General features: G+C 37.7%; 1 protein-coding gene and 1 pseudogene across 1 annotated transcript in view; one reads left to right on the forward strand and one right to left on the reverse strand.

The window, feature by feature from the left end:
• ASIP (agouti signaling protein) overlaps positions 1 to 27,564 on the reverse strand; it is a 161,679-nt gene that overhangs the window by 132,766 nt on the left and 1,349 nt on the right. The window contains exons 2-3 of the mRNA XM_047854206.1: positions 27,040 to 27,113; positions 26,656 to 26,783 (exon numbers count right to left, since the gene is read on the reverse strand). Coding sequence (XP_047710162.1) covers positions 26,656 to 26,697 — 42 coding nt within the window. The 5' untranslated portion in view covers positions 26,698 to 26,783; positions 27,040 to 27,113. The remainder of the gene's footprint in view (positions 1 to 26,655; positions 26,784 to 27,039; positions 27,114 to 27,564) is intronic.
• LOC125162783 (transcription factor BTF3-like) lies at positions 4,075 to 4,620 on the forward strand (annotated as a pseudogene).

The following is a 27,564-nucleotide window of genomic DNA, read 5'->3' on the forward strand; positions in this document are numbered from 1 at the left end:
GGATCTCTCTTTATCACCCCTATCCCTTCAAATTCACAAAATATCTGTCCTGTTTTTATTGCTGTAGGGTTCTAATAATGTTTTTTTGTGCATTTCCTCCTAGGTAGCATTTGTGCATTTTAACACCTTGATCCCAGATAGTCAAACTAATAATGAGAATTTTAGAATACAAGAGAGGTCAGTGAGGAAGATAGTACATGCCACTGTGGAAGAAACAAAATTGTTATAGCCTGGTATTCCCAATCATTCTTGGGGAGCAAGCAAGAAAAGTTCACAAAACTCTTCCTAAGTTTCATATAGTGCACTTTAATGAAATGAAATCTCTTTTTATTCAATAAAGCAATGTAAATGTTTTGTTTTAACTGGCCAATAAGGAAACATTAAAGGCAAAAAATTTTTTTCCTTAGCCTGTAACACTCAGAAACAGGATCAACTCTTTCTCCAAAACAAATGTGTTAATTTAAATCTGTCTGCAAAGAAACAAAAGGGAGGAGAAAGCTGTATTCTGTTCACTGACACCCTTAAAAATTATTATGTATAGAACAATACTTTTGGCCTTATTTAGGGTTATACCAAGGAACAAAGCGAGGATAAACAGCATAAAAACGAAGTCAATGTGGTAGTATGAAAAGAAGAAATGAGTGGAAGACTGCAGAGGGGGAATCTAGTTTCTGCTTTGCCACTACCTGGACATGTGACATGCACAAACTGCTTCACTTCTCTGGACCTCAGTTTCCTTATCTGTAAAATGTTGTAAATGGAATAGATGGCTTAGAAAGTCTTTCAGCTTTTTTCATGATAAGTTTAATTAGAAAAAATTTTTTTAATGTTTATTTATTATTCAGAGACAGAGAGACACAGAGCGTGAGCAGGGGAGGGTCAGAGAGAGGGGGGAGACACAGAATCTGAAGCAGGCTCCAGGCTCTGAGCTGTCAGCACAGAGCCCGATGCGGGGCTCAAACTCACAAACTGCGAGATCATGACCTGAGCCGAAGTCAGTCGCCCAACCAACTGAGCCACCCAGGTGCCCCAAGTTTAATTTTTTAAAAATTTTTACGTATTTAAAGGGCACCTGGGTGGCTCAGTTGGTTAAGCATCCAACTTTGGCTCAGGTCATGATCTTGGGGTTCGTGAATTTGAGCCCTGCATCAGGCTCTGCACTGACAGTGTGGAGCCTGCTTGGGATTCTCTTTCTCTCCCTCTCTCTCTCTGCCTCTTCCCCACTTGCACTCTCTCTCTCAAAATAAATAAACTTAAAAATTATTTTAAAGTTTTATTTATTTAAGTAATCTCTACACCCAACATGGGACTCAAACTCACAACCCTGAGATCAACAGTCAGACACTCTTCGAACTGAGCCATATGTTTAATTTTAACTCAAAGAGGTATATACAATTTTCTAGTATGGAGGAATGGAACCACTGGTATACTGGTAAATGTTTGACAATAATATAAATGTTTAACAATAATTGGCTTTCCAGGGGGGAGAAAGCTCTGTTTTGATGTGCAACAAAACAGTGGTGTAAATAATTCTACCATGGCCAGTTTTCAAGCTACAAACTGTTTAACAGCCTGTAGCAAAATTTCTGAAAATTAGCATTCAAAAGCCAGTAAGAGCAGGCTCTAGCACACCAGCAGATAGGACTCCATTTATTCATTTGTCTATTCCATTAATTCAACAAACACTCCCTGAGTATTTATTATGTGCAGGTATTAAATTAACGGGAATACATAAAGGTGTAAAATTCGGTTCTTGTCCTAAGAGGTTTAGATTCTAGTAAACAGGAAATGAGTACAGACAACTCTAATGTTAGAAAGAACATGACAAATAATATAAAAAGGCAGGCATAAATAAAATACTATAAAAGTTCAGAGGAGAAAGAGACTATTGCTTTGTGAGGTTATTGGGTGGAAGGGACCTTGAGGAAGGAAAAGAGATTTCTCAAAAAGAATAAGGCTACATGTGGGGTGCCTGGATGGCAGTCGTTTGGGCATCTGGCTCTTGGTTTCAGCTCGGGTCATGATCTCACGGTTCGTGAGTTTGAGTTTGAGCCCCACATAGGCCTCTGTGCTGTTACTGCAGAGCCTTCTTGGGACTCTCTCTCTCTCCCTCTCTCTCTGGCCCTCCCCTGCTTATACTCTCTCTCTAAACAAACAAACAAACAAACAAACAAATTTTTAAAAAAGAATAAGGCTACATACAGGTATATTTAAAAAAAATTTTTTAACGTTTATTTTTATTTTGAGGAGAGAGACAGAGCATGAGTGGGAGAGGGGCAGAGGGAGAGAGAAAGAGACAGCATCCAAAGCAGGCTCCAGGCTCTGAACTGTCAGCACAGAGTCCAATGCAGGGCTCTAACCCACAAGCTGTGAGATCACGACCTGAGCTGAAATCACACACTCAACTGACTAAGCCACCCAAGTGATCCAAAGATATTTTTTGTTTAGAAGCATTATCTAATAGGAAAGAAGTAGCAGTGTATGTTGGGAAACTAGGAACCTGAGAAGAAATACTTTGAGGAAGCTAGAAATAAAGAGGCCAAAAAGTGATTATATAGGTAGGAGAATAATAAAAGCCACCAGGTCAGATGGCTCCACCAAGAAGAACAATCATAAAATGGAAGGAGTTTAATACCATTATGAGGAAACTGAAGTGCAATTTAGAAAATAAGATAGTAAGGAAGGTTTAGGTCATTCCTAAGAAGGACAATTCTTATAGTTTAGAATTTCATTCCAAGTTTCTTACAGATTTTACCAGTGAGATCATAGAGTTACTCCCAGAAATCACCAGGAATCAAGGACAATAAGGAATCTAGAAAAATGTAAAGATGGCCTTAATTATTACACGTAGGGGAAAAATGATTTCTAGAAATGACAGCCCAGTTAGTGACTTTAATTCTATGCAATATCCTAAAATGAAACAGATGATTTATGAACACTTGGAGAAAGGTAAAATATAGAAATGGGTATGAGTTAATTAAAACAAGTCATACCAAATAAATTACATTTCTTTTATGGATATAGCTGGCAAACAGATGAAAGACATCCTCCATTAGTTAGGTATGATGTATCCTGATTTCAGATTTGTATTTGACAGATTATCTCATGGTGACAGTGGTGATACATAGGAGAAATAGGTGCTACTTGAGAAGTACAGTTAGTTGAATTTGTAGCTGTCTACATAGAAGGACCATGTGACCTGGACAAAGGTCTATAGTAATGGGCCACACTTGGCCTTGTCCCTTCAACATTTTTGTCAGCAAATTAGGGAAATGTACGTAATCTATGTCTTCAGCATTAATGTTTAACATCAAGATAGGAGATATAACTAAAATGGTGAGTTAGAACCAGACTGAAAAAAAAAAAAACACCTTCAAAGCTAAACTAGCAGTATGACATAGCTGCTATAAAAATCAAAAAAGGGGGTGCCTGGGTGGCTCAGTCAGTCAAGCATCAGACTTCGGCTCAGGTCATGATCTCACAGCTTGTGAGTTTGAGCCCCATGTCAGGCTCTGTGCTGACAGCTGGGAGCCTGGAGCCTGCTTTGGATTGTGTGTGTGTCTCTCTCTGTCCCTTCCCTGCTCACACTCTGCCTCTCTCTCTCTTTGTCAAAAAAATAAATAAATAAATAAACATTAAAAAAAATTTTTTAAAGAAAAAAAAAGTGGTCATATTTAAATGACGTGCAATATCCAGGTGCCTAGGTGGCTTAGTCATTTAAGCATCTGACTCTTGATCTCACCTTAGGTCATAATCTTAGGGTCATGAGTTCAAGTCCAGTATTGGACTCTGTACTGGATGTGGAACCTACTTAAAAAAAAAAAAAAAAGACGTAAAATATCTAGGAACTGATCAGATCATATCTGGAAGATGGTATTTAATTACTTAGTCTCTTATTTTGTAAAATGGGGATAATGATGATACCTATTTAACAGGGTTGTTTGTGACAAAAAAAAAAAATCTCTAGCTGCCATCTTGCGTCCCTACATGTGTACACCTAATCTCAGCTGGTCCACCTGAGACCCCTGAGCGCCAACCCTAGTCCCCCGCATGGCCCACATCCACTCCAACAAGATGAAGGAAACTATCACGAACCAGTAGAAACTTGCCAAACTGCAAGCACAAGTGTGCATTGGTGGGAAAGGAACTGCTCCCTGAAAGAAGAAGATGGTTCATAGAACAGCTACAGCATATGATACAAAACTTCAGTTCTCCTTAAAGAAGTTAGGGGTAAATAATATCTCTGGTATTGCAGAAATGAATATACTCACAAACCAAGGAACAGTGATCGACTTTAACAACCCTAAAGTTTAGGCAAACGCTTTCACCATTTACAGGCCATGCTGAGACAAAGCAGCTGACAGAAATGCTCCCCAGTATCTTAAACCAACTTGGTGCAGACAATCTGACTAGTTTAAGAAGATTGGCTGAAGCTCTGCCCAAACAATCTGTGGATGGAAAGGCACCACTCGCTACTGGAGATGATGATGATGATGATAAAGTTCCAAATCTTGTGGAGAATTTTGATGAAGCTTCCAAGAATGAAGCAAACTGAATTGAGTCAACTTCTGAAGAAGAAAAAACTTGAAGCAATTACTGGGAGCTGCTATTTTACATTATGACTGCTTTTTAAACATTTTGTTCATGGATCTGATAAAATCTAGATTTCTAATATTTTTAAGCCCAAGCCCCTTGGACGCTGCAGCTCTTTTCAGTTTTTGCTTATACACAATTCATTCCTTGCAGCTAATTAAGCTGAAGAAGCCTGGGGATAAAGTTTTAAACAAGGTTAATAAAGTTCTTTGCCTATTAAAAAAATAATAATAATAAGATAATATATTAAGGAGCTTAGAAGAGTGTTCAAAAGAAAGCATTCAATAAATATTAGGCATAATAATATAGCCTTAATTGAAAAATTATGTTCTAAAATATATGAAAAGGTTAGCATTATAAATTTACTTATATTTATTTTATTTTATTTTTATTTTCCTAAAGTGTATTTTAAATTTCTGAAGGTCATCTGAAGTTCTAATATTCTAGGTATTGAACAAATGAAGTCTTACTCTGTTTATACATTTCCAGGTCAGAAAAACTCTCTTTATATCTCCCTCATCAGGCTTCATCCTACTATGCCATACTTTTATTTGTTTATATGGGTGACAAATTCTTCTGTTAACACTCATAAGAACTGTATAGAAGTAAGAATAGGAATTAAGTTTACCAAATCTGTGGGGGACTCCTGTGTTTTAGATAAAATCTGTCTTATAAAAATATAAATGATAAAGGAACTCTTCCTTTGGAAGAAAACATATTATTTTGTTTTTACTTTATTGTTTAGCCCCAATTTAAGCCTAAATTTAACAATGAAAAGAGAATTTTCCTGGAGTATATGGCACTTTCTGTCTTTTCTAAGTATAGAATTACAGGAACATTTAATGACAAATATTTTCCTCACAATACCAGTCAACAAATCTGTGGAAACATTGATTTATTGCTTATTAGAAGCTGAGAGCAGTAATAATAGGATATGTGGGAAATTTCAGAGGCAAAGATATATAGTTGACCCTTGAACAACACAGGTTTGAACTGTGTGGGTCCACTTTGCATGGATTTTTTTCAATAAACATACTGGAAAGTTTTTTTGTGATTTGTGACACTTTGAAAAAAACCTGCAGGTAGGAGGCATCACAATCCCAGACTTCAACTATACTACAAAGCTGTAATCATCAAGACAGTATGCTATTGGCACAAGAACAGACACTCAGATCAATGGAACAGAATAGAAAACCCAGAAATGGACCCACAAACATATAGCCAACTAATCTTTGACAAAGCAGGAAAGAATATTCAATGGAATAAAGACAGTCTCTTCAGCAAGTGGTGCTGGGAAAACTGGACAGCAACATGCAGAAGAATGAACCTGGACCACTTTCTTACACCATACACAAAAATAAACTCAAGATGGATGAAAGACCTAAACATAAGACAAAAAGCCATCAAAATCCTCGAGGAGAAAGCAGGCAAAAACCTCTTTGATCTTGGCCGCAGCAACTTCTTACTCAACACGTCTCCGGAGGCAAGGGAAACCAAAGCAAAAATGAACTGCTGGGACCTCATCAAAATAAAAATCTTCTGCACAGCAAAGGAAACAATCAGCAAAACTAAAAGGCAACCGACAGAATGGGAGAAGATATTTGCAAATGACATATCAGATAAAGGTCAGTATCCAAAATCTATAAAGAACTTATCAAACTCAGCACCCAAAAAACAAATAACCCAGTGAAGAAATGGGTAAAAGACATGAATAGACACTTCTCCAAGGAAGACGCATGGATGGCCAACCGACGCATGAAAAAATGCTCAACATCACTCATCATCAGGGAAATACAAATCAAAACCGCAATGAGATACCACCTTACACCTGTCAGAATGGCTAACATTAACAACTCAGGCAAGAACAGATGTTGGCGAGGATACGGAGAAAGAGGATCTCTTTTGCATTGTTGGTGGGAATGCAAGCTGGTGCAGCCACTCTGGAAAATAGTATGAAGGCTCCTCAAAAAACTAAAAATAGAACTACCCTACAACCCAGCAATTGCACTACTAGGCATTTATCCACGGGATACAGGTGTGTTGTTTCAAAGAGACACATGCGCCCCCATGTTTATAGCAGCACTATCAACAATAGCCAAAGGATGGAAAGAGCCCAAATGTCCATTGATGGATGAATGGATAAAGAAGATGTGGTATATCTATACAATGGAGTATTACTTGGCCATCAAAAAGAATGAAATCTTGCCATTTGCAACTACGTGGATAGAACTGGAGGGTATCATGCTAGGTGAAATTAGTCAGAGAAAGACAAAAATCATATGACTTCACTCATGAGAGACAAAACAGATGAACATAAGGGAAGGGAAACAAAAATAATATAAAAACAGGAAGGGGGACAAAACAGAAGAGACTCATAAATATGGAGAACAAACTGAGGGTTGCTGGAGGGGTTGTGGGAGGGGGGATGGGCTAAATGGGTAAGGAGCATTAAGGAATCTACTCCTGAAATCATTGTTGCACCATATGCTAACTAATTTGGATGTAAATTTAAAAAAATAAAAAGTAAAATAAAAAAAAAAACCTTCAGGTATACCACGTAGCCTAAAAATATTGAAAAAATTTAGAAGCTATGTATGTCACAAATGCATAAAATATATGTAGGTATTAGTCTATTTTATCAGGTACTCCCCCAAAAATATACACAAGTCTATTACGAAAAGTTAAAATTTATCAAAACTAATGCACACACTTACAGACCATACGTGGTGCCACCCACAGTCAAGAAATGTAAGCAACATAAAGCTGCAGTGTTAAATCATAACAGCATAAAATTAACTGTAGTATATATTGTACTGCTGTAATAGTTTTATAGCCATCTCTTGTTGCTACTGCGGTGAGGTCAAGGGTTGCTAATATCCATTTAAAATGCTGTATGATCTGTATGCGCAATTTATCTCTCCAGTAAATTGCCAATCTCAATAAAAAGTGATCTCTCACAGTTCTGGTGTGTTTTTCATGTGTTTAGTGCAATACCATGAATCTTGAGTAACACCATAGGACCCATACAAAGTGCCACTAGTGATGTTGGAAGTGCTCCCAAGAACAAAGTCATGACATTGTAAGAAAAAGTTGAATTGCTTGATATGTCCCATAGACTGAATTCTGCAGCTTCAGCTGCCACCATTTCAAGAAAAATGAATTCAGTGTAAAGACCACTGTAAAAAGAAAAGAAAAGAAAAGAAAAGAAAAGAAAAGAAAAGAAAAGAAAAAGAAAGAGAGAAAGAAAAAGAGAGAGAGAGAGAAAGAAAGAAAGAAAGGGACATTCCTGAAGCCATTGCTGCAGCTATGACAGTAGGCGCAAAAGCCTTGCATTTTTTGCAAAATACCTCTTTATCTTGATCGAAAATGCAGCTTTTATGTGGATACAAGATTGCTATAAGAAAGGAATACCTACTACAGACTCTGATTCGAGAAAAAGCAAAGACACTATATGACAACTTAAAGCAAAAGGAAGCTGAAGGATCCAAAGCTAGAGAATTCAATGTCGGCAAAGGATGGGTTGATAATTTTAGAAAGAGGTTTGGCTTAAAAAATATCAAGGTAGGGGCACCTGTGTGGCTCAGTCAGTTAAGCGCCAACTTTGGTTCAGGTCATGATCTTGCGGGTTCGAGACCTGCATCAGGCTCTGTGCTGACAGCTCACAGCCTGGAGCCTACTTTGGATTCTGTGTCTCCCTCTCTCTCTTCTCCCTCCCCACTCATGCTCTGTCTCTCTTTATCTCTTAAAAATAAACATTAAAAAAAATTTTTTTAAATGTCGAGGTAACAGGAGAAACAGCTTCTGCTGACCAAGAGGAAGCAGACAAGTTCCCAGATACCACTAAGAAAATCATTGAGGTGATGGGGCACCTGAGTGGCTCAACTGGTTGAGTGTCCCACTCTTTTTTTAAATTATTATTTTTTTTAATTTATATCCATATTAGTTAACATATAGTGTAATAATGACTTCAGGAATAGAATTTCGTGATTCATCACTTAACATGTAACACCAGTGATCATCCCAACAAGTGTCTTCCTTAATGCCCTTGCCCATTTAACCCATCCCCCCACCCAATACCCCTCCAGCAACCCTCACTCAGTTTGTTCTCTGTATTTAAGAGTCTCTTATGTTTTGTCCCCCTCTCTGTTTTTATATTATTTTTGCTTCCTTTCCTTTATGTTCATCTGTTGTGTATCTTGAATTCCACATATGAGTGAAGTCAAATGATATTTGTCTTTCTCTGACTGACTAATTTCACTTAGCATAATACACTCTAGTTCCATCCATGTTGCTGCAAATGGCAAGATTTCATTCTTTTTGAGCGCTGAGTAATATTCCATTGTATACATATATACCACAACTTCTTTATCCATTCATCAGTCAATGGACATTTGGGCTCTTTCCATACTTTGGCTATTGTCAATACTGCTGCTATAAACATTGGGATGCATGTGCCCCTTCGAAATAGCACACCTGTATCCTTCGATAAATACCTAGTTGTGCAATTGCTGGGTCATAGGGTAGTTCTGTTTTTAATTTGTTGAGGCACCTCCATACTGTTTTTCAGAGTGGCTGCGTTGAACATCCCACTCTTGATTCTGGCTCAGTTCATGATCCCAGGGTCGAGGGATCAAGCCCTGTGTTGGGCTCCACAATCAGCATGGAGCCTGCTTGAGATTATCTCTCTGCCTCTGCCCTCTCTCCTGCTTGCACTGTGCATGCTCTCTCTCTCTCTCTCTCTCTCTCTAAAGTTAAAAAAAAAATCATTGAAGATAAAGGCTATCTTCTGAACAGTTTTTTTTTAATGAAGATGAAAGTACCCTATTCTGGAAAAAAAAATACCTCAAAGGACATTTATTAGTAAGGAAAAGAAGTGAGCACCGGGATTTAAGGCAGGAAGGGATAGTGTTTTGTGCAAATGGAGTTGGGTTTATGATGGGGACTGCCCTTATCTATAAAGCTGCTAGTTCCCAATCCTTGAAGGGAAAAGATAAACACCAGCTGTCAGTCTTGTGATTATACAATAAGAAGGCCTGAGCAATGAGAACACTTTTTCTGGATTGGTTCCATCAGTGCTTTGTCCCTAAAGTCAGGAAGCACCTTGCTGGTAAGGGACTGCCTTTTAAGGTTCTTTTGATATTGGACAATACCCTGGCCACCCAAAACCCCATGAATTCAATACCCGAGATGTCGAACTATTCTACTTGCCCCCAGATACAACATTTCTAATTCAGCCTCTAGAACAGGGAGTCATAGGACTTTCAAGGCTCATTAGACACAATACTCTATGGAAAGGATAGTCAATGCTATGAAAGAGAACCCTGGTAAAGAGAACATCATGAAAGTCTGGAAGAATTATACCATTGAAGATGCCATTGTTGTTATAGAAAAAGCTGTGAAAATCATTAAAGACCAAAACAATACATTTCTGCTGGAGAAAACTGTGTCCAGATATTGTGCATGACTTCACAGGATTTACAACAGAGCCAATCAAGGAAACCATGAAAGAGATTGTGGATATGGCAAAAAAAAAATGTGGCGGGTGAAGGGTTTCAGGATATGAATCTTGGATAAATTCAAGAGCTAATAGACATGACACCAGAGGAATTAAAAGAAGATGACTTGATGGGGATGAGTGTTTCTGTATCAGTACTAGACGATGAGGAAGAAGACGTAGAAGAAGCAGTGCCAGAAAAAAAATTGACATTAGACAATCTGGCAGAAGGGTTCTGATTACTCATGACTGCTTTTAACTTCTTTTATGACATAGACCCTTCTATGATGTGGACACTGAAACTAAAACAAACAGTGGAAGAAGAATTGGTTCCATGTAGCAAAACATTTTTTTGAGAACTGAAAAAGAAAAAAAAAATCAGACAGAAATTATAATGTATTTCCATAAAGTTACACCTGCCTGCCTCTCCTGCCTCTGCATCCATCTCCTCCACCACTTCCATCTCTGCCACCCATGAGACAGAAAGACAATTCTTCCTCTTCCTCTTCCTCCTCAGCCTACTCAACATGAAGACAATGAGGATGAAGATTTTATGCTGATATACTTCCACTTAATAAATAGTAAATAATCATCATGCTGTTAATAAACTTATCTAATGTGTACATGTGTGAGTGAACACCTAATAACTGTTGGCAAGGACAGTATGAGATGTTTTAGTGTCATCATCATTATTGCCTAAGTATTCATCATATAGTATTCATTGCCTAAGTATTCTTCATGTGCAAGATCTGTATAGAAGTGGATAACCTATCCCTACACAGGCATGACGTGAGTGATATTTAATATAAAATAATAATGTGTTTGTTTTCTTACCGTATTATAACTTTGCTTTCAAAGAATTATATTACCAAACAGTATGTCTCTCTTGCTTGTAATTGCATGTCAGCCTATCATCACAATTAAGTTTTTTAATGTAACAATGTTTCTAATACTGTATTATGAATACTGTTTCTAATACTGTATATTTATAATTGCATGTCAGCCTATCATCACAATTAAGTTTTTTTAATGTAACAATGTTTCTAATACTGTATTATGAATACTATAATATAGTATTATGACTATAATACTGTATGCCATAAAGCTTTTATAACAATTTATTCATTAATGTACAAGCTAGGTTACCATGAAGCAACCATATTGCTGCTTCTTCATTATCAATGCATGGATTGTTATACCTGTAAATAAATATAAATTTCTTTTTCACATTACCTTTTCATTTTGATGTCTAGTATTATTAATATGTATAACATCTACAGTGTTTTGTATCATATGAGACAATACTGATATAAGTACTAACAGATGATTCATCTTGTAAACAGACAACATAAACTACAGTATCAAAAATACAGTATAGTAAAGACATGAAGGATGTGTATTAGCTATGTAGATATCTGAGGGCAAGTGTCCTAGGAGATGAAGTAGCTAAGGCAAAGGATCAACAGTAGCAGCATGCCTAAACAACTTCAGGAATAGCAAGAAGGCCATTGCAGAATAGAAGAGAGGAAGTTAGGTCAAAGAAATAAAATGGACTAGAACACATATGTCATATAGGCTTGGTTTTTGTTCTTGGTCATGATGGAAACCATTGCAGAGTTCTGAGCAAAGGAATTCTATGATTTAACTTATGGTTAACATAATCAATTGTTAGGGGCAAAGGTAGAAGCATAAAGAACATATATTCATGAAGTTATTGAAGAAATCCAGGCTATAGATACAATGACTTGGGCGAGAATAGTAGGTGGAGATAGTAGGAAGTGTTCAGGTTCTGGAATTATTATCAAGGTACAGTCAGTATGATTTGCTGACAGATTTGCTATGGGAGAGAAAGAAGTCAAACTTGACTTTATATATTTGGCTTCAGTAACACAAAGAATGAAGTTTCCTTCAACCAAATACTAGGAAGTGTTGTACAAGAGAGTCACAGGCACACATCAGTAGCAACACAGGGGAAGAAAAAAAAACCTAAGGTGGACTAGGAAAAACTTCCAAGAGAAGTTGGAGAGTGCAGACCAGAGTAAAGTAGTTGCCCAGCTATCTGTTACAGTAGTGTGATCAGTCATATGTGATCATCACATTGCTTCCACCCTACTCACCAAATCTCTTGGAAAACAATGACTTCTGCTACTACTCGTTTTGGAAACTGAGGTTCCGAGCACAGCTTTGTCCCAAACAAGAGTCAGGACTGTTACACTGTTCCACTAAACTAAAGCTAACAACTATAATGTAAGCCTATAATTCAGTTAACCCACTAGTGTCTATAATAAAGCTAATAATCAAAAGGAAATGAACAGCTTTAATATATTTTGAATTGAGCCTACAGTACCATGTGTAGGTTTGTGAAGCAGATTTACCTCTCTAGATTTTTTTCAAAATTAGTATCTAAGGAACTTGATTTCATGTAACTAAGTTAAGCATTGTTTGCAATGGTGAACTACATTAACTCTGAGTAGATTTGAAATAACCATTAGGTCTATAATGGTTATTGTAGACCTAATGGTAAAAGTAATTGTAATTGTAAAAGTTGAAAATGGAATATCTCTAATAACAAAAGTACTCAAGTATATGAGACAGAGATAATCTTTTTATGGGGGAAATGCCCAATTATAGAAATAGGCTTTTAATTATGCTGTTCTTATTTTGTAAAATGTCTATCTTTGTTGTGGATCTGTGATCTGTATATGAGAATGATGATATAACTTTATTTAAATATAAAAATATAATAAAGAAAAAATATTATATAGTACTGTAAATGTATTTTCTATTCCTTATGATTTTCTTAGTAACATTTTCTTTTCTCTGCCTACTTTATTCTAAGATTATAGTATATAATACATAACATACAATGTATTAATTAACTGTTTATCTTACTGGTAAGGCTTCCAGTCAACACTAGGCTATTCGTAAGCCTTTGGAGAGTCAAAAGTTATATGCACATTTTTTACTGCATGAGGGGGGTCAATACCCCTAACCCCCAGCATTGTTCAAGGGTGAACTGTGGTTGGTACTTTTGAAGTTCTTACAGTTTAATAGAAGAGACTGAATAATCCCTAATAAGTACACTAGAGCATGTTTAGTATCAGAGGGACTTAGCATAAAGCAGCTCTTTTTAAACATCATTCATTGCAATTTAGCTTCCAGAGTAAACAGAAAAAACAGGAGGGCCAGAAATAATAATATAGCCAATAAGTCATAAAATGGAGACTTAACTATATATCTCTCAATTCCATATATAACACAGTCTCAGGACATTAATCTTGAGGATAACATCTTTCTGAGGTTTCAGAGATCTATGACATTCATTGAATTCATAACTCAAAAAAATCAGCCAGTAACACTGATGAGAACTCAGAAGATGGCAATGCTTTAGCATTCCACCTTATTTCTCCCATTTTTGGGAAGAGTAGCATTTGTGATACCCCAACTAAGCACAATACTTCAAAGACAATGACCTAAATAGTTAGGGTTTTATTCTTCTCAAATATCTCAAATAATTTCTAGTATTTCTCCAGGACTTCTCTATAAAGGAAATTCATAATGTCATTTTATGTAACAGGTCTAAATGGACACTAAATCTTCTTTTCTTTCTTCTTTCCTTTCTTTTTCTTTTTTTTTTTTTTTTCAACGTTTATTTATTCTTGGGACAGAGAGAGACAGAGCATGAACGGGGGAGGGGCAGAGAGAGAGGGAGACACAGAATCGGAAACAGGCTCCAGGCTCTGAGCCATCAGCCCAGAGTCCGATGCGGGGCTCGAACTCACGGACCGCAAGATCGTGACCTGGCTGAAGTCGGACGCTTAACCGACTGCGCCACCCAGGCGCCCCTCCTTTCCTTTCTTTTCCTTTCCTTTCCTTTCCTACCCTTTCCTATCCTTTTCTTCTTTTCTTTCTTCTTTCCTTTCCTTTCTTTTCCTTTCCTTTCCTTTCCTTTTTTTTTTCCTTTTTCTTTTTCTTCCTTCCCTCCTTCCTTCCTTCCTTCCTCTATTTCTCTCTTTCTTTCTTTGATATTTTAAATGTTTATCAAGGTAATGCATTACATACTTCAAAACTTATGTGGTTGGGGCGCCTGGGTGGCGCAGTCGGTTAAGCATCCGACTTCAGCCAGGTCACGATCTCGCGGTCTGTGAGTTCGAGCCCCGCGTCAGGCTCTGGGCTGATGGCTCAGAGCCTGGAGCCTGTTTCCGATTCTGTGTCTCCCTCTCTCTCTGCCCTTCCCCCGTTCATGCTCTGTCTCTCTCTGTCCCAAAAATAAATAAATGTTGAAAAAAATTAAAAAAAAAACTTATGTGGTTAAAAAAAATCATGTGGAACTACAAGACTCATAACAAAACAAAGCAGGAATGTATTTTAACACACACACACACATACACACACACACACACAAGTCTTAGGAGGGAAAAAGAGCAGTGGCTTCCTCAAAGCCTGAGACACCCTCCCAGACTCTTTTACTTGCTTCTTTCCATATTTACCAACATTTTCCTAAGTAAAATATTTATACTGCTATTTCTTGATTTGTAAATTTTAAAAAATACCTATTATAAGATAAAGATCCAACACTTTATACTTTCCTTCCCTCTAGCCTCCCAATAGTTATATCTCAATATTTTAAATTAAATCAATGTTCCATGTTGACCTTATTATGACTCTATAAGTGTGGTTTAATTCTGGATCAATTAGTTCTATTTTTTAATTTCTTTAGTTTATTTATTTATTTTGAGAGGGGGGCAGGGAGGGGCAAAAAGAGAGAGAGACAGAGAGAGAGAGAAAGAGAATTCCAAGAAGGCTCCACACTGCCAGCTTAGAGCTGTATGTGGGGCTGGAACTCACAAACCATGAGACCACAACCTGAGCCAAAATCAAGAGTCAGATGCTAAACGGACTGACCCACCCAGGCGTCCTGGATCAATTAGTTCTATTATGGGGCCTGGGTGGCTTAGTCCGTTCAGCATCTGACTCTTGATTTCGGCTCAGGTCATGACCTCACTGTCATGAGACTGAGCCCCACGTTGGGCTCTGTGCTGGGCCTGGAGCCTGCTTAAGATTCTCTCCCTCTCCATCTGCCCCTCCTCCACTTGTGAGTACATGCACTCTCTCTCAAAAAAAAATAATGAGTTCTATTATGATTACATTTACTTTCTTTTTTTTCAATATACGAAATTTATTGTCAAATTGGTTTCCATACAACACCCAGTGCTCATTCCAAAAGGTGCCCTTCTCAATACCCATCACCCGCCCTCCCCTCCCTCTCACCCCCCATCAAGAGACTCAGTTTTTAAGAGTCTCTTATGTACATTTACTTTCTTATACAACTTTTTGTTCTTGGAATTAATAATTGCCTCAGTTTTTGTTTGCCAAATTTTCTGTATTATTATCACTAGTTCTTCCAGAAATGTAAAAATGCCTAAACTATTTCAACATAGACAAACATGTCAGATACTCTATCAGTTTCACTGGAAACACTCCACTGAAACATTCCTTCCTTCAGTCTGGACCGTTCCTCCCTAGGTCTGCTGTAAAGCTGTCATCTTGGGACTTTCTTTTGCCTCTTGCCTTGGCTAATCTCCTCTCCTAAAATTTATATCTTTGTCTTTCTTGCTTCAGTAGAGCATGTCCTCCAGTACTGTCCCAGGAAAATATGGGAGATGGGTAGTAAATTTTTGATCCTTGCATGCCTGAAAATATATTTAATTGCCCCCACACTTGATTGATAACATGACTTAGTATAGAATTCTAAGTTGAAAATAATATTCTCTCCAAATTTTGAAAGCACTGTTTCACTGTCTTCTAGCAACCAGTGTTAACATTAAGATATACATGACTCTTATGATCTACTCTTTTTATAAATGATGCATTTCCCTTTCCCTGCTCCCTCTTCACTTCCCATCACCAAGATTCTTTTTATCTCTTGTATTTAGAAATTTCATGATGATGTGCCATTGTGGCTTTTTTTCAAGTTTACTTATAAATTTTGGGGGGGAGGGAGGGGCCAGGAGAGGGAGAGAGACAGAATCCCAAGCAGGCTCTGCACTGTCAGCGCAGAGCCTGATGCAGGGCTCAAACTAACGAACCATGAGATCATGACCTGAACTGAAATCAAGATACTTACCAACTGAGCCATCAAGGTGCCCCTACAATAGTGTTTTTTATTTTGTTTTTTTCCCCTACATTATGCTGAGCACTTAGTCGGTTGTCAGTTTGGAAACTCATGTCCTTCAATTATCAGAGATCTTCTCATAATTTCTTTGATAATTTCCTTTCCTCAATTTCTTCCATATTTCCAGAACTCTTATTAGCCTCATGTTGGACCTTATGGATTCATCCTCTATTTATCTTTTCATTCTTATTTTCCATTTCTGTATTTTTGTTCTCTTTTCCAGGAGATTCCTCAATTTTATATATAAATACTACTTTGAATTGTTTATTTTTGCTATTATATTTTTAATTTCCTAGAGCTATTATCCTCTGATCATCCCTTTTTTGGAGCATCTTGTCATTACTTTATGGATGCACTATCTTATAACTATCTCTCAGAAGATGCTTATTGTTTTTAAAAATATATTCTTCTGTTCTCTATATTATCTCTCTTATCCTCTGAGTTTCTCTTTTCTTTCCTCTTCTATTTCAATTTGATGCTGCCTTTCTTGGTGAAGGTTTACCTCAACTATTTGGTGATCTTTGTTGTCCCTTCATATTTAAGAGTGAGTCACTACAAAGGTATTTGGAAGCTCTGTGTTAAGAGGAAGAGTTTGTCAGTTGTTGGGCTTTATTGTAAGATGATAAAGTGGGGCCCTATTTGCTTTGTTGGGAGACCCTCAAGTGTCAGTATCTATAGATCTTGCTTCTGGGGTTATCCAATTTTAAGTTTTTCGCAAAATTAATTCTCTGCTCTCCTGCCTAGGGAATATAAGCCTTGCCATCAGTATTCCTGGAGTGAAACAGAGTGAGAGGGCTTGGCAAGTTTCATCGTTTAGCAAGTAGACATTCATTTGATCTGTTTTCAGTGTGGTATCCTCCCATCCTGGTCTCCTCAGCTATAATCTTTAGCTGGGCCTGGTATCTCAGTCTGGAGCTTCTCTAGTTCATTTTTTCCCCCACAGAATAAACCCCAGGGTTCTGCCAAAGAAATGGTGGGTAGTCACTTAACTGAGCAGGATGAGGAAAGGACCTGGTAATTTAACTTCTTATATAAACCTTTAGCCAGTCTCCCTTTTCAGCCCCTCACATATTTCTGCTGCTTGCTTATTTGCTCCTTCCAACTCCTGACATTCTAGTGTTCTGCAATAGGAACTTGCTTGCCTCTTGTTAGTATATGCCTCTCAAGCACTTGGAATCGTTTTCTTAGCTCAACTTTCCATCTTCCAAAAATGTGTTAATATCCCTTATCTGCTTTTGTCTTTCTTACTCTCTTTGTCCTTCTGTGCTGATAAATTTTTAAATATTAACTCACTGTCATTTTAGTGAGTTAAAGAGAATAGGGAAGGGAATAGGGATGAACACATGTGTTTAATCTGTCCATATATAAGAAGAATTGCCAGGCTGTTAAGATCCTCACTCTTTTGCTCCTATAAAAATTCCAGAACCAGAAAACTCAAAGATAAAATTCTGTGCTCATGAGGCTAATGTGGAAAAAGCATGAGTCTGAGAATTGCAGTACCTATTTTCAAGTGCTGTTATAGTCATTCATTGGTTGATTTATGTAAGTTATTTTCTGACTTTTTCATCATCTGTAAAATGGTGACAATTATCCCTACACAGCCTATCTTACTTGTAATGACCAAGTAAGACAATTGACATAAATGTATAAATATACAATAAACATATATCATTGTTATTGACCATATTACTAATTACTAATGACATCATTATTATTGACTATATTACTAATAGGCATAGTCAAATATATTTTGAGAGGCAATGTAATACAATATAAGGAATATGGGCTTCAGTCATACAGAGCTGGCATTAAATTCCATCTTTGTCATTCATTGTGTGATTTTGGGTAATGACTTAACCTCTTTGAGCTTCATTTTCCCTGTTCATAAAATGAATATAGGGGGCACCTGGGTGGCTCAGTTGGTTGAGCTTCTGACTCTTGATTTCTGCTCAGGTCATGATCCGAAGGTCGTGGGATCAAGCCCCACATTGGGCTCTACACGGCCAGCACAGAACCTGCTTGGGATTCTCTCCCTCTCTCTCTTGCCACCCCCCACAACTCACGCATGCATGCACTCCCTCATGTGCGCATGCTCTCTCTCAAAATAAATAAATAAACATTTTTAAAAAAAGATTCTTTTTTTTTTTTCAACGTTTATTTATTTTTGGGACAGAGAGAGACAGAGCATGAACGGGGGAGGGGCAGAGAGAGAGGGAGACACAGAATCGGAAACAGGCTCCAGGCTCCGAGCCATCAGCCCAGAGCCCAACGCGGGGCTCGAACTCACGGACCGCGAGATCGTGACCTGGCTGAAGTCGGACGCTTAACCGACTGCGCCACCCAGGCGCCCCTAAAAAAAGATTCTTGAGGTGCCTGGGTGGCTCAGCCAGTTGAGTGTCCCAACTTCAGCTCAGGCCATGAACTCATAGTTCGTGGGTTTGAGCCCCTCATCAGATTCACTGCTGTCAGCACAGAGCCTACTTTGGATCCTCTGTACCCCTCTCTCTCTGCCCCTCCCCCACGTTCTCTCTCTCTCTCTCTCTCTCTCTCTCACATATAAATAAACATTAAAAGAAAAGTATTCTCTCTTTCCCTCCACCCCTCTCCCCAGCTCATGCTGTCTCTTTCTCTCTCTCTCTCTCTCTCTCTCTCTCTCAAAAAAAGAGTATAATATTATTAACCTATCAAGGATTTTGTGAAGATTAAATGAGATATCACATGTAAGACATCTGCTATAGAGCCTGATGCTTAGTAGACACTAAGCAGATATTACCCTCATACCTCCCAAATTTGGGACCAGCTTTCTCATGCTCACATGAAAATCCTGAGCTTGTATTTCCTCAATTAATGTTAAACCACATTAGTAATTAGCATCTTAGGTCATCTATAGTCCTCATAAAGGCTGTTTATTTGCTGTGTTCCTGGAATTAAATTATAAGGTAATATAAGCTTAATTATAAGCCCAAAGTTTAAGAGTTCAGTATACATATCCTTTCAAGTGGTAACAGGTTATTGCTGAGGCATCTTTAGGAATATTTTGTTATAAAACAGGATGTGAAACTTGTGATGAATATTAAAAGAGATCAGAGACACTGGAATGCCAGAAAAACTACTACTGAAAAAATTATCTTAAGCGTTGTTGGTTGTTGTTGTTTTTTCTTTTTTTCTATTGGTCCTCACAGAAACCCAGAAGCCAAGGAGGCTTTATTAATAATATTATCCTGTTTAAAGATGAAGAAATCAAGGCACAAGTAAAAACAGTAACTTGCACAAGATTCATTGGTCACTGGGAAACAACCAAGAATAACCTTGGTCTTTTGACTCCCTGTTCAGTGCTGTTATCTTTTTTAATAACATAAAATTCACAATGGTAACCATTTTTAAAAACATTTTTTTAATGTTTATTCATTTTTGAGAGACAAGGAGACAGACTGCCAGCAGGGAAGGGGCAGAGAAGGAGGGAGACACAGAATCCAAAGCAGGCTCCAGGCTCTGAGCTGTCAGCACAGAGCCTGAAGCGGGGCTCAAACTCACCAATTGCAATCATGACCTGAGCCGAAGTTGGACATTTAACCGACTGAGCCACCCTATGTTAACCATTTTTAAGTGTACGTTTCATTTCAGTATATTCACATTGTTGTGCAACCAGTCTCCAGAACTCTTTCATCTTGCAAAACTGAAACTCTGCCACCATTAAATAACAACTCCCCTTTCTTCTGCCCCCAGCCCCAGGCAACCACCATTCTACTTTCTGTTTCTATGAGAGGGACTACTCTAGGTACCTCACATAAATGGAAGTATATAATATTTGTCTTTTTGTGACTGGCTTATTCCGTTCAGCATAATGCCCTCAAGGTTCATCCATGTTGCAATATGTGTCAGAACTGCCTCCATTTTTAAGACTGAATAATATTCCACTGGATGTATAACCACATTTTGTTTTTCCGTCCATCTACCAACAGACACTTGGGTTGCTTCCACTATTGGCTACTGTGAAGAACGCTGCTATAAACGTAGGTGTACAAAAATCTCTTTGGGACTCTCCTTTCAACTCTTTTGGGTATACACCACAAATGGAATTGTTGGGTAATATGGTAATTCTAATTTCTTGAGTAACCACTATACTATTTTGAAGAACAGCTATATATAGCAGCTGTACCATTTTACATTCACACTGACAGTGCACAAGGGTTCCAATTTCTCCACATCCTTGCTAACACTTGTCATTTTCTGTTTTGCTCTGTTTTTATAATAGCCATCTTAATGGATGTGAGGTAGTATCTTCAGAGGTTATCTTCAGAGTTTTGCAGTCTTCTGAGATGACAAGACACTGAATGACCATGGGTAACTTACCAAGAATTTGCAGTATTAAAATCCTACTAGATTTAAGACACTACTGTAGGATGCAACAGTACATATAGTCCCTGCTCTCAAGTATTTTACAATCTAGCTAGGAAGAAAGAACATATGCACTTAAAAATGCAAGACAGCATGGTGTAAATAATATGTGCTACATGAAGACGGAGAAGGGTAAAATTATAACGGGATGATTAGAAAAGGCTTTAAAGAGCAAGTGGCACCTCAAACATTTTTAAAGGGAGGGTTTAATTATTCAAAAGAAGAGAGGAAGAAATTAATTTTTGAATTTCATTTATTAATTCATACATTCTTTCAATAAACATTTATTGTGCTCCCAATAAGTACTAGACACTATGAAAGTGTTGGGGTTACAAAGTCTCTCAAGAGCAAGGCAATAAGATATACAATGAGTAGTGATAATCCAAGGTGCTGAGTGTATACATAGTGCACTGAATCACCCCTTTCTAAGAGTCTGCTGATATGTCAAGAAGACAAAAAATCTTTTATGGTAACTCGTAAAGAGAGTATGTAAAGCACCTTTCTTTCCTGACTATGTTCATACCCAATTGTTTCAAACAATACAGTTGAGGGGTACCTAGGTAGCTCAGTTGGTTAAGCATCCAACTTTGGCTCAGGTCATGATCTCATGGTTCATGGGTTTGAGCCCCGCGTCAGGCTCTGTGCTGACAGCTCAGAGCCTGGAGCCTGCTTCAGATTCTGTGTCTCCCTCTGTCTGCCCTGCCCCTGTTCATGCTTTGTCTCTCAAAAATAAATCAACGTTAAAAATTTTTAAAAACAACAACAACAACAAAAACCCGATACAGTTGAGAAGTTTCCTATCCTTCCTTGGGAAGGAGACTATGTGTAAGAAGCTCAAGCTGTTGCAAGTTAGTTATTAGCACTCATACTTATCACTCCATATGGATCCTTGCATTCAGAAACATGTGTAAGGTATTTGGGAAGCAAGGAAAGATAAATAGGACAGATCCTGCCCTGCAGGATCTCAACGGTAGCTATAATATATAAGGGCTGTTGCAGGGGAAAGAGAGAAAACAATCAGGAAGAAAGAAATAGCTTTTCCCCTCTAGAGAAGTCATAAGCTTTTAAGAAGTAACATTTAAGCTGGATCTTAAAGAATGGCAGGAGTTCATCACCTAGGAAGAGGAGGGATGAACATTCCAGCCAGAGAAATGGCATTTCAGGAAATATAAAGTAACTCAGTGTGGCTGGAACTGACAATACCTGATAGACAGTAGAAAGAAGGGTAGAGAGTAAAGTAGGAGGAAAGCTGGAGAAGTAGACTGTAGATAGCTATTATCTGAAGGTAACAGAGAATTAACTGATTTTTAGGCAGGGGAACAATATGATTGGGTTTCTTAAAATAAAACTTGTGAGCTAGATGGAGGATGAATTGAAGTCAAAGAGAATCAAGAAGGAGACATCAAAGGAGGTCAGCTGGTTAACCAAATCAGGTCTTGCAGACACTTGTGGTAGAGCACTAGAGTTCAAGGTCTCATATTTGGCCTTCAAGACCAGAAATCTGATATTCCTAATGCATCTAGCATGGAAGAGATATTTGAGGATTGACTTACAATAACCAAATTCACAAGAAAATGTGGTATAAAGTATAATTCTAATTTACTAATGTTCATTCATTCATCGAACACAAAGAATCTACTTTGTGCTAAGCACTGTTCTAGGTTCTAGGGACACAGCTGTGATTAACAATTTCCTGCCCTCACAGAGTTACATTCTAGCATGGGATATATTTTTCCAGTGACTGAAATATTCGTGTTTGCTGTCCAAAGCATTTCATTACTAGGGAATCTAAGTTGATTATCAAAATGTTCTTTGGTGAATGATCAGAAAAAAAAAGAGATGGATGATTTTAAAGTCCATTTCATTCTGGCCACAGGTATATCTGTGTGCTAGAACAGGTATACATTGTAATGAATAGCTTAACAATGTTCTTTGGATTTATGATTTCTCTTCCTGAACATTGTTGGATGAAAACAAACATGGCCATCACGATGTACTACAAAGCTGTAGTAATCAAAACAGTATGGTACTAGCACAGAAACAGACACATTGATCAATGGAACAGAATAGAGAGCCCAGAAATAAACCCATGCTTATATGGTCAATTAACCTTTGACAAAGGAGGAAGAATATACCATGGGGAAAAGACAGTCTCTTCAACAAATGGTGCAGACAAAACTGGACAGCTACATGCAAAAAAAAAAAAAAAGAAAGAAAGAAAGAAAGAAACTGGACCACTTTCTTACACCATACACAAAAATATACTCAAAATGGATTAAAATCCTAAATGTGAGACTTGAAACCATAACTCCTTGAAGAAAACATAGAAGCAGTAATTCCTTTAACATTAGCCATAGAAACATTTTTCTAGCTATTCAGATGAGGGAAACAAAAGCAAATTAAACTATTGGGACTACACCAAAATAAAAAGCTTTTGCACAGTGAAGGAAGCCATCAATAAAACGACAAGGAAACCTACTGAATGGAAGAAGATATTTGCAAATAATATATCCTATAAGGGGTTAATATCCAAAATATACAAAGAATGTATACAACTCAACACCAAAAATACCCCTCCCAAATAATCTGATTTAATAATGAGCAGAGGACCTGAATAGACATTTTTCCAAAGAAGACATACAAATGGTGGCCAACAGACACATGAAAAGATGCTCAACATCATTAATCATCAGGGAAATGCAATTCAAAACCACAATGAGATATCATCTTGCATCTGTCAGAATGGCTAGAATCAAAAACACAAGAAATAACAACTGTTGGTGTGGATGTAAAGAAAAAGGAACCCTAGTGCAGAGTTGGTGGGAATGTAAATTGGTGCAGCCACTATGGAAAACAGTATAGAGGTTCCTCAAAAAATTGTAAAAATAGAATTATCATATGATCCAATAATTTCACTACTAGGTATTTACCCAAAGAAAACAAAAACACAAATTCCAAAAGCTATATGTACACCCAGGTTTATTGCAACATTATTTACAATAGCCAAGATATGGAAGCAGCCTAAGTGTCCATCCATAGATGAATAAAAAAAGATGTAGGGGCACCTGGGTGGCTCAGTCAGTTAAGCGTCCAACTTCGGCTCGGGTTATGATCTCGCAGTTTGTGAGTTCGAGCCCTGCATCAGGTTCTGTGCCGACAGCTCAGAGCTTGGAACCTGCTTCAGATTCTGTGTCTCCCTCTCCTTCTGCCCCTCCCCACCACTCAAAAATAAATAAACATTAAAAAAAAGAAGATGTGGTATTTATCTGGAGTTAAATAAGTAAATAAAGTTATAAATTAAGCTAAAAAAAAAAAGATGACACGGTACATACCTACAATGGAATATTAGCAATAAAAAGGAATGAGATCTTGCAGTCTGCAACAACACAGATGGCCCTAGAGGGTACAATGCCAAATGAAACAAGTCAGACAGGGGCGCCTGGTTGGCGCAGTCGGTTAAGCGTCCGACTTCAGCCAGGTCACGATCTCGCGGTCCGTGAGTTCGAGCCCCGCGTCAGGCTCTGGGCTGATGGCTCAGAGCCTGGAGCCTGTTTCCGATTCTGTGTCTCCCTCTCTCTCTGCCCCTCCCCCGTTCATGCTCTGTCTCTCTCTGTCCCCAAAATAAATAAACGTTGAAAAAAAATTAAAAAAAAAAATTAATTCTTAAAAAAAAAAAAAGAAACAAGTCAGACAAAGAAAAAGACCATGTGATTTCACTCATATGTGGAATTTAAGAAACAAATGAAAAAAACAAATAAAAAAGGAGACAAACACAAAAACAGACTTTTAAATATAGAGGACAAACTGGTGGTTGTGGGGAGGGGAGGTGGGTGAAACAGATAAAAGGCATTAGGAGAACACTTATTATGAGGAGCATTGAGTAATGTATAGAATTGTTGAATCATTACATTGTATACTGAAACTAACATAACACTGTATGTTAATTATATTTCAATAACATTAACAAAAAAGATTATTTCTCAGGGAAGGGGAAGGGAGGGGAGGGGAGGGGAGGGGAGGGGAGGGGAGGGGAGGGGAGGGGAGGGGAGGGAAGGGGAGGGAAGGGAAGGGAAGGGAAGGGAAGGGAAGGGAAGGGAAGGGAAGGGAGAAAAGGAAAGAAAACATGGATGTATCCAAGCTGAGGATTCTCTTTCTGGATTCCAGGTGAACACACTCTTAGACATATCGCAACATAGTTGATTTTTATTATGTTAGCTTCAGTATTTTTTTTATTTTTTAATTTATTGTTTACTTTTTAAAATTTACATCCAAATTAGTCAAATTAGTCAGCATATAGTGCAACAGTGATTTCAGGAGTAGATTCCTTAGTGCCCCTTACCCATCTAGCCCATCCCCCCTCCCACAACCCCTCCAGTAACCCTCAGTTTGTTCTCCATATTTATGAGTCTCTTCTGTTTTGCTCCCCTCCCTGTTTTTATATTATTTTTGTTTCCCTTCCCTTATGTTCATCTGTTTTGTCTCTTAAAGTCCTCATATGAGTGAAGTCATATGATGTTTGTCTTTCTCTGACTAATTTCACTTAGCATAATACCCTCCATTTCCATCCAAGTTTCAGTATTTTTTTAATCATTTATTGTTAAATAAAGGCTCCAACCTCAACTATATCACTATAAGCAATCATGTTAAAATTCCAATACTATTGGATTTTCATCCATTAATTCAACAAATTATCCTCAAGGAATTTATATATACTCTAGAAGTAAAGTGAGATTATGAAAATCACAAGTAAACAACTGACCAATAAATTAAACAAATTATGGTAAGTGTTATAAAGGAAAAGGTCAAGAGGAGAATGTAGTATCCAAGAAAGTCACCTGGACTAAACTAGTGGCAGTGGAGATAGAAGTGGTTGGATTTCAGATTTATTTTGGACACAGAATCAACAAGACTTGATAATGAATTGGATGAAGAGGGCAAGGAAAAGGAAGGAAGTGAGTTAACTAGCATCTGGGTAGAGAGTAGTGCCCTTAATTTATGAGATGAGGAAGACATGTAGCAGAAAATACCCAGAATTCTGTTTTAAACACAGTAACTTTGAGATATCTCTGAGACAAACAAACATAGAAAAAGTAGGTACTTGGATATCTGTGGCTGGAACTCAGTGGAGAGGTTTGGGTTGGAAATATGAATTTAGGAATCATTAACATAATGACAGTATTTAGAGATGTATTTTCATTAGACTACAGCCTGGTTAACTTTCTTAGAATTGATAATTCCTAAATCTCCTCAGTGACACATTATTTTACAAGTCATTTTTATATATGGTTAACTAATTAATAATTCATTTCTACTAATTTAGTTCCTAAAGGTTAATTCTATTCAAGACTTCCTTGCAGGGAGCCTCACTATGCCTTTTGCCTACTACAGCAACCCAAAGATTAATTTAATTTCAGAGTTGCCAGATGCTTTTTATTAATATCTCAGTGACTGTTCTCTTTCTTCACCAAGCTAACTCTTAAAAAAACTCCACATAATGTGCAAATAGATGAAAGGGTTGCATAGGTTTGGATTTCTATATGGATTAGAATATCTTAGGTTTTCTGTAAATTAAGTATCACCTACAAGGATATATGGGCTTGCTTACCAAGTAGAGGGAGTACAGGATTAAGAACCATGAGCTCTAGGTTCCGGTTCAAATACTATCACTGTTAAATTTTCTTTAAGTCATAGCCTCTATAGGCCTGCTATTTTATGGGCCAAGTGAAGAGACTGTGGATTATTTTAAAGTTTATCTTATTCATTTATTTTCAGAGAGAGAGAGAGAGAGAGAGAGAGAGAGAGAGAGAGAATGGCAAGCAGGTTCTGCATTGCCAGTGTGGAGCCCAAAGCGGAGCTCGAACCCATGAACCATGACAGCCAAAATTAAGAGTCGGATGCTTAACCAACTGAGCCACCCAGGTGCCCCAACACTATGGATTATTTTAAAGCCTATGAAAACATAAAATTTTGTATATACTTGGAGGATTATCATTACCTTTATATTGAGTAGCTGGAGATCTGGAGTGGTACTGAGCATCAAGAATGGCCCAGAGTGAATATACCAATAGTCTATTTCTGGATTTCTCACTATTCGTTGTGGACTCCATAACTTGGCTTCTGTATCTATAAAACAGAAAAATCACAATGATTTCCCTCACTGTAATGAGAAGGAAATTAATAAATGTCTATATATTTTGCAGAGATTCTTAGATGAAAGAGGTTAGGAAGACACAAGTGATTATTTGTGTTGATACTCTTATTAGCTTACTCTAAGTAGGATCTATCTCTTTGAAAACCTGGAAAAGCTTAGCTGCCATTACTTTGTGATTTTTGTCAGCTCCCCAGGGAATCTTGGCTTTCCTGAAAAACAAGCTATTACCTTGGGGGATACCTGAAATCTCTGAAGAGTCTCTTGCAAGTTGCCAGCTCAGGGAGGTCAGATTTGGGACCACGCTGTAATGGAAAAGAAATCTTTTCAGAAAAGTGGTCAAGACTATTTGCTAAGCATACTAGCATTTCCCAAACATGGATCAGAGGTCCTATGAGGCCTCATTAAGACTTTTTGTGTCTTTGTTAGTGTGAACTGAATAACTGAAGGGTGGTTTCCTAAGAGCTCCTCTCCACTTTGATCACTTCTCTGTTTTTTCCCCACTTCCTTTGTCTATGCTTTGTCTCAGTCTTCATTTTTCTAGTTGAATAGGCTTTCCAAAACCTAAGGCACACTGTTTCTCTCTCTTTTCAAGATCTCCCCATTCAAAATGGTTTGGGGATTTTCATGCCCCAAATGTTTGTTACCTCTCAAAGACCCAGGAGGAGATAAATGGTAGACACCAGTGGCTCTCAACCACAGGTGATTTGGTAATGTCTGGGGACATTTTTGGTTGTCACAACTAGGGGCAGGGTG

This window comes from Prionailurus viverrinus, chromosome A3, assembly GCF_022837055.1.
Source record: "Prionailurus viverrinus isolate Anna chromosome A3, UM_Priviv_1.0, whole genome shotgun sequence".
Classification (NCBI taxonomy): Eukaryota; Metazoa; Chordata; class Mammalia; order Carnivora; family Felidae; genus Prionailurus; species Prionailurus viverrinus.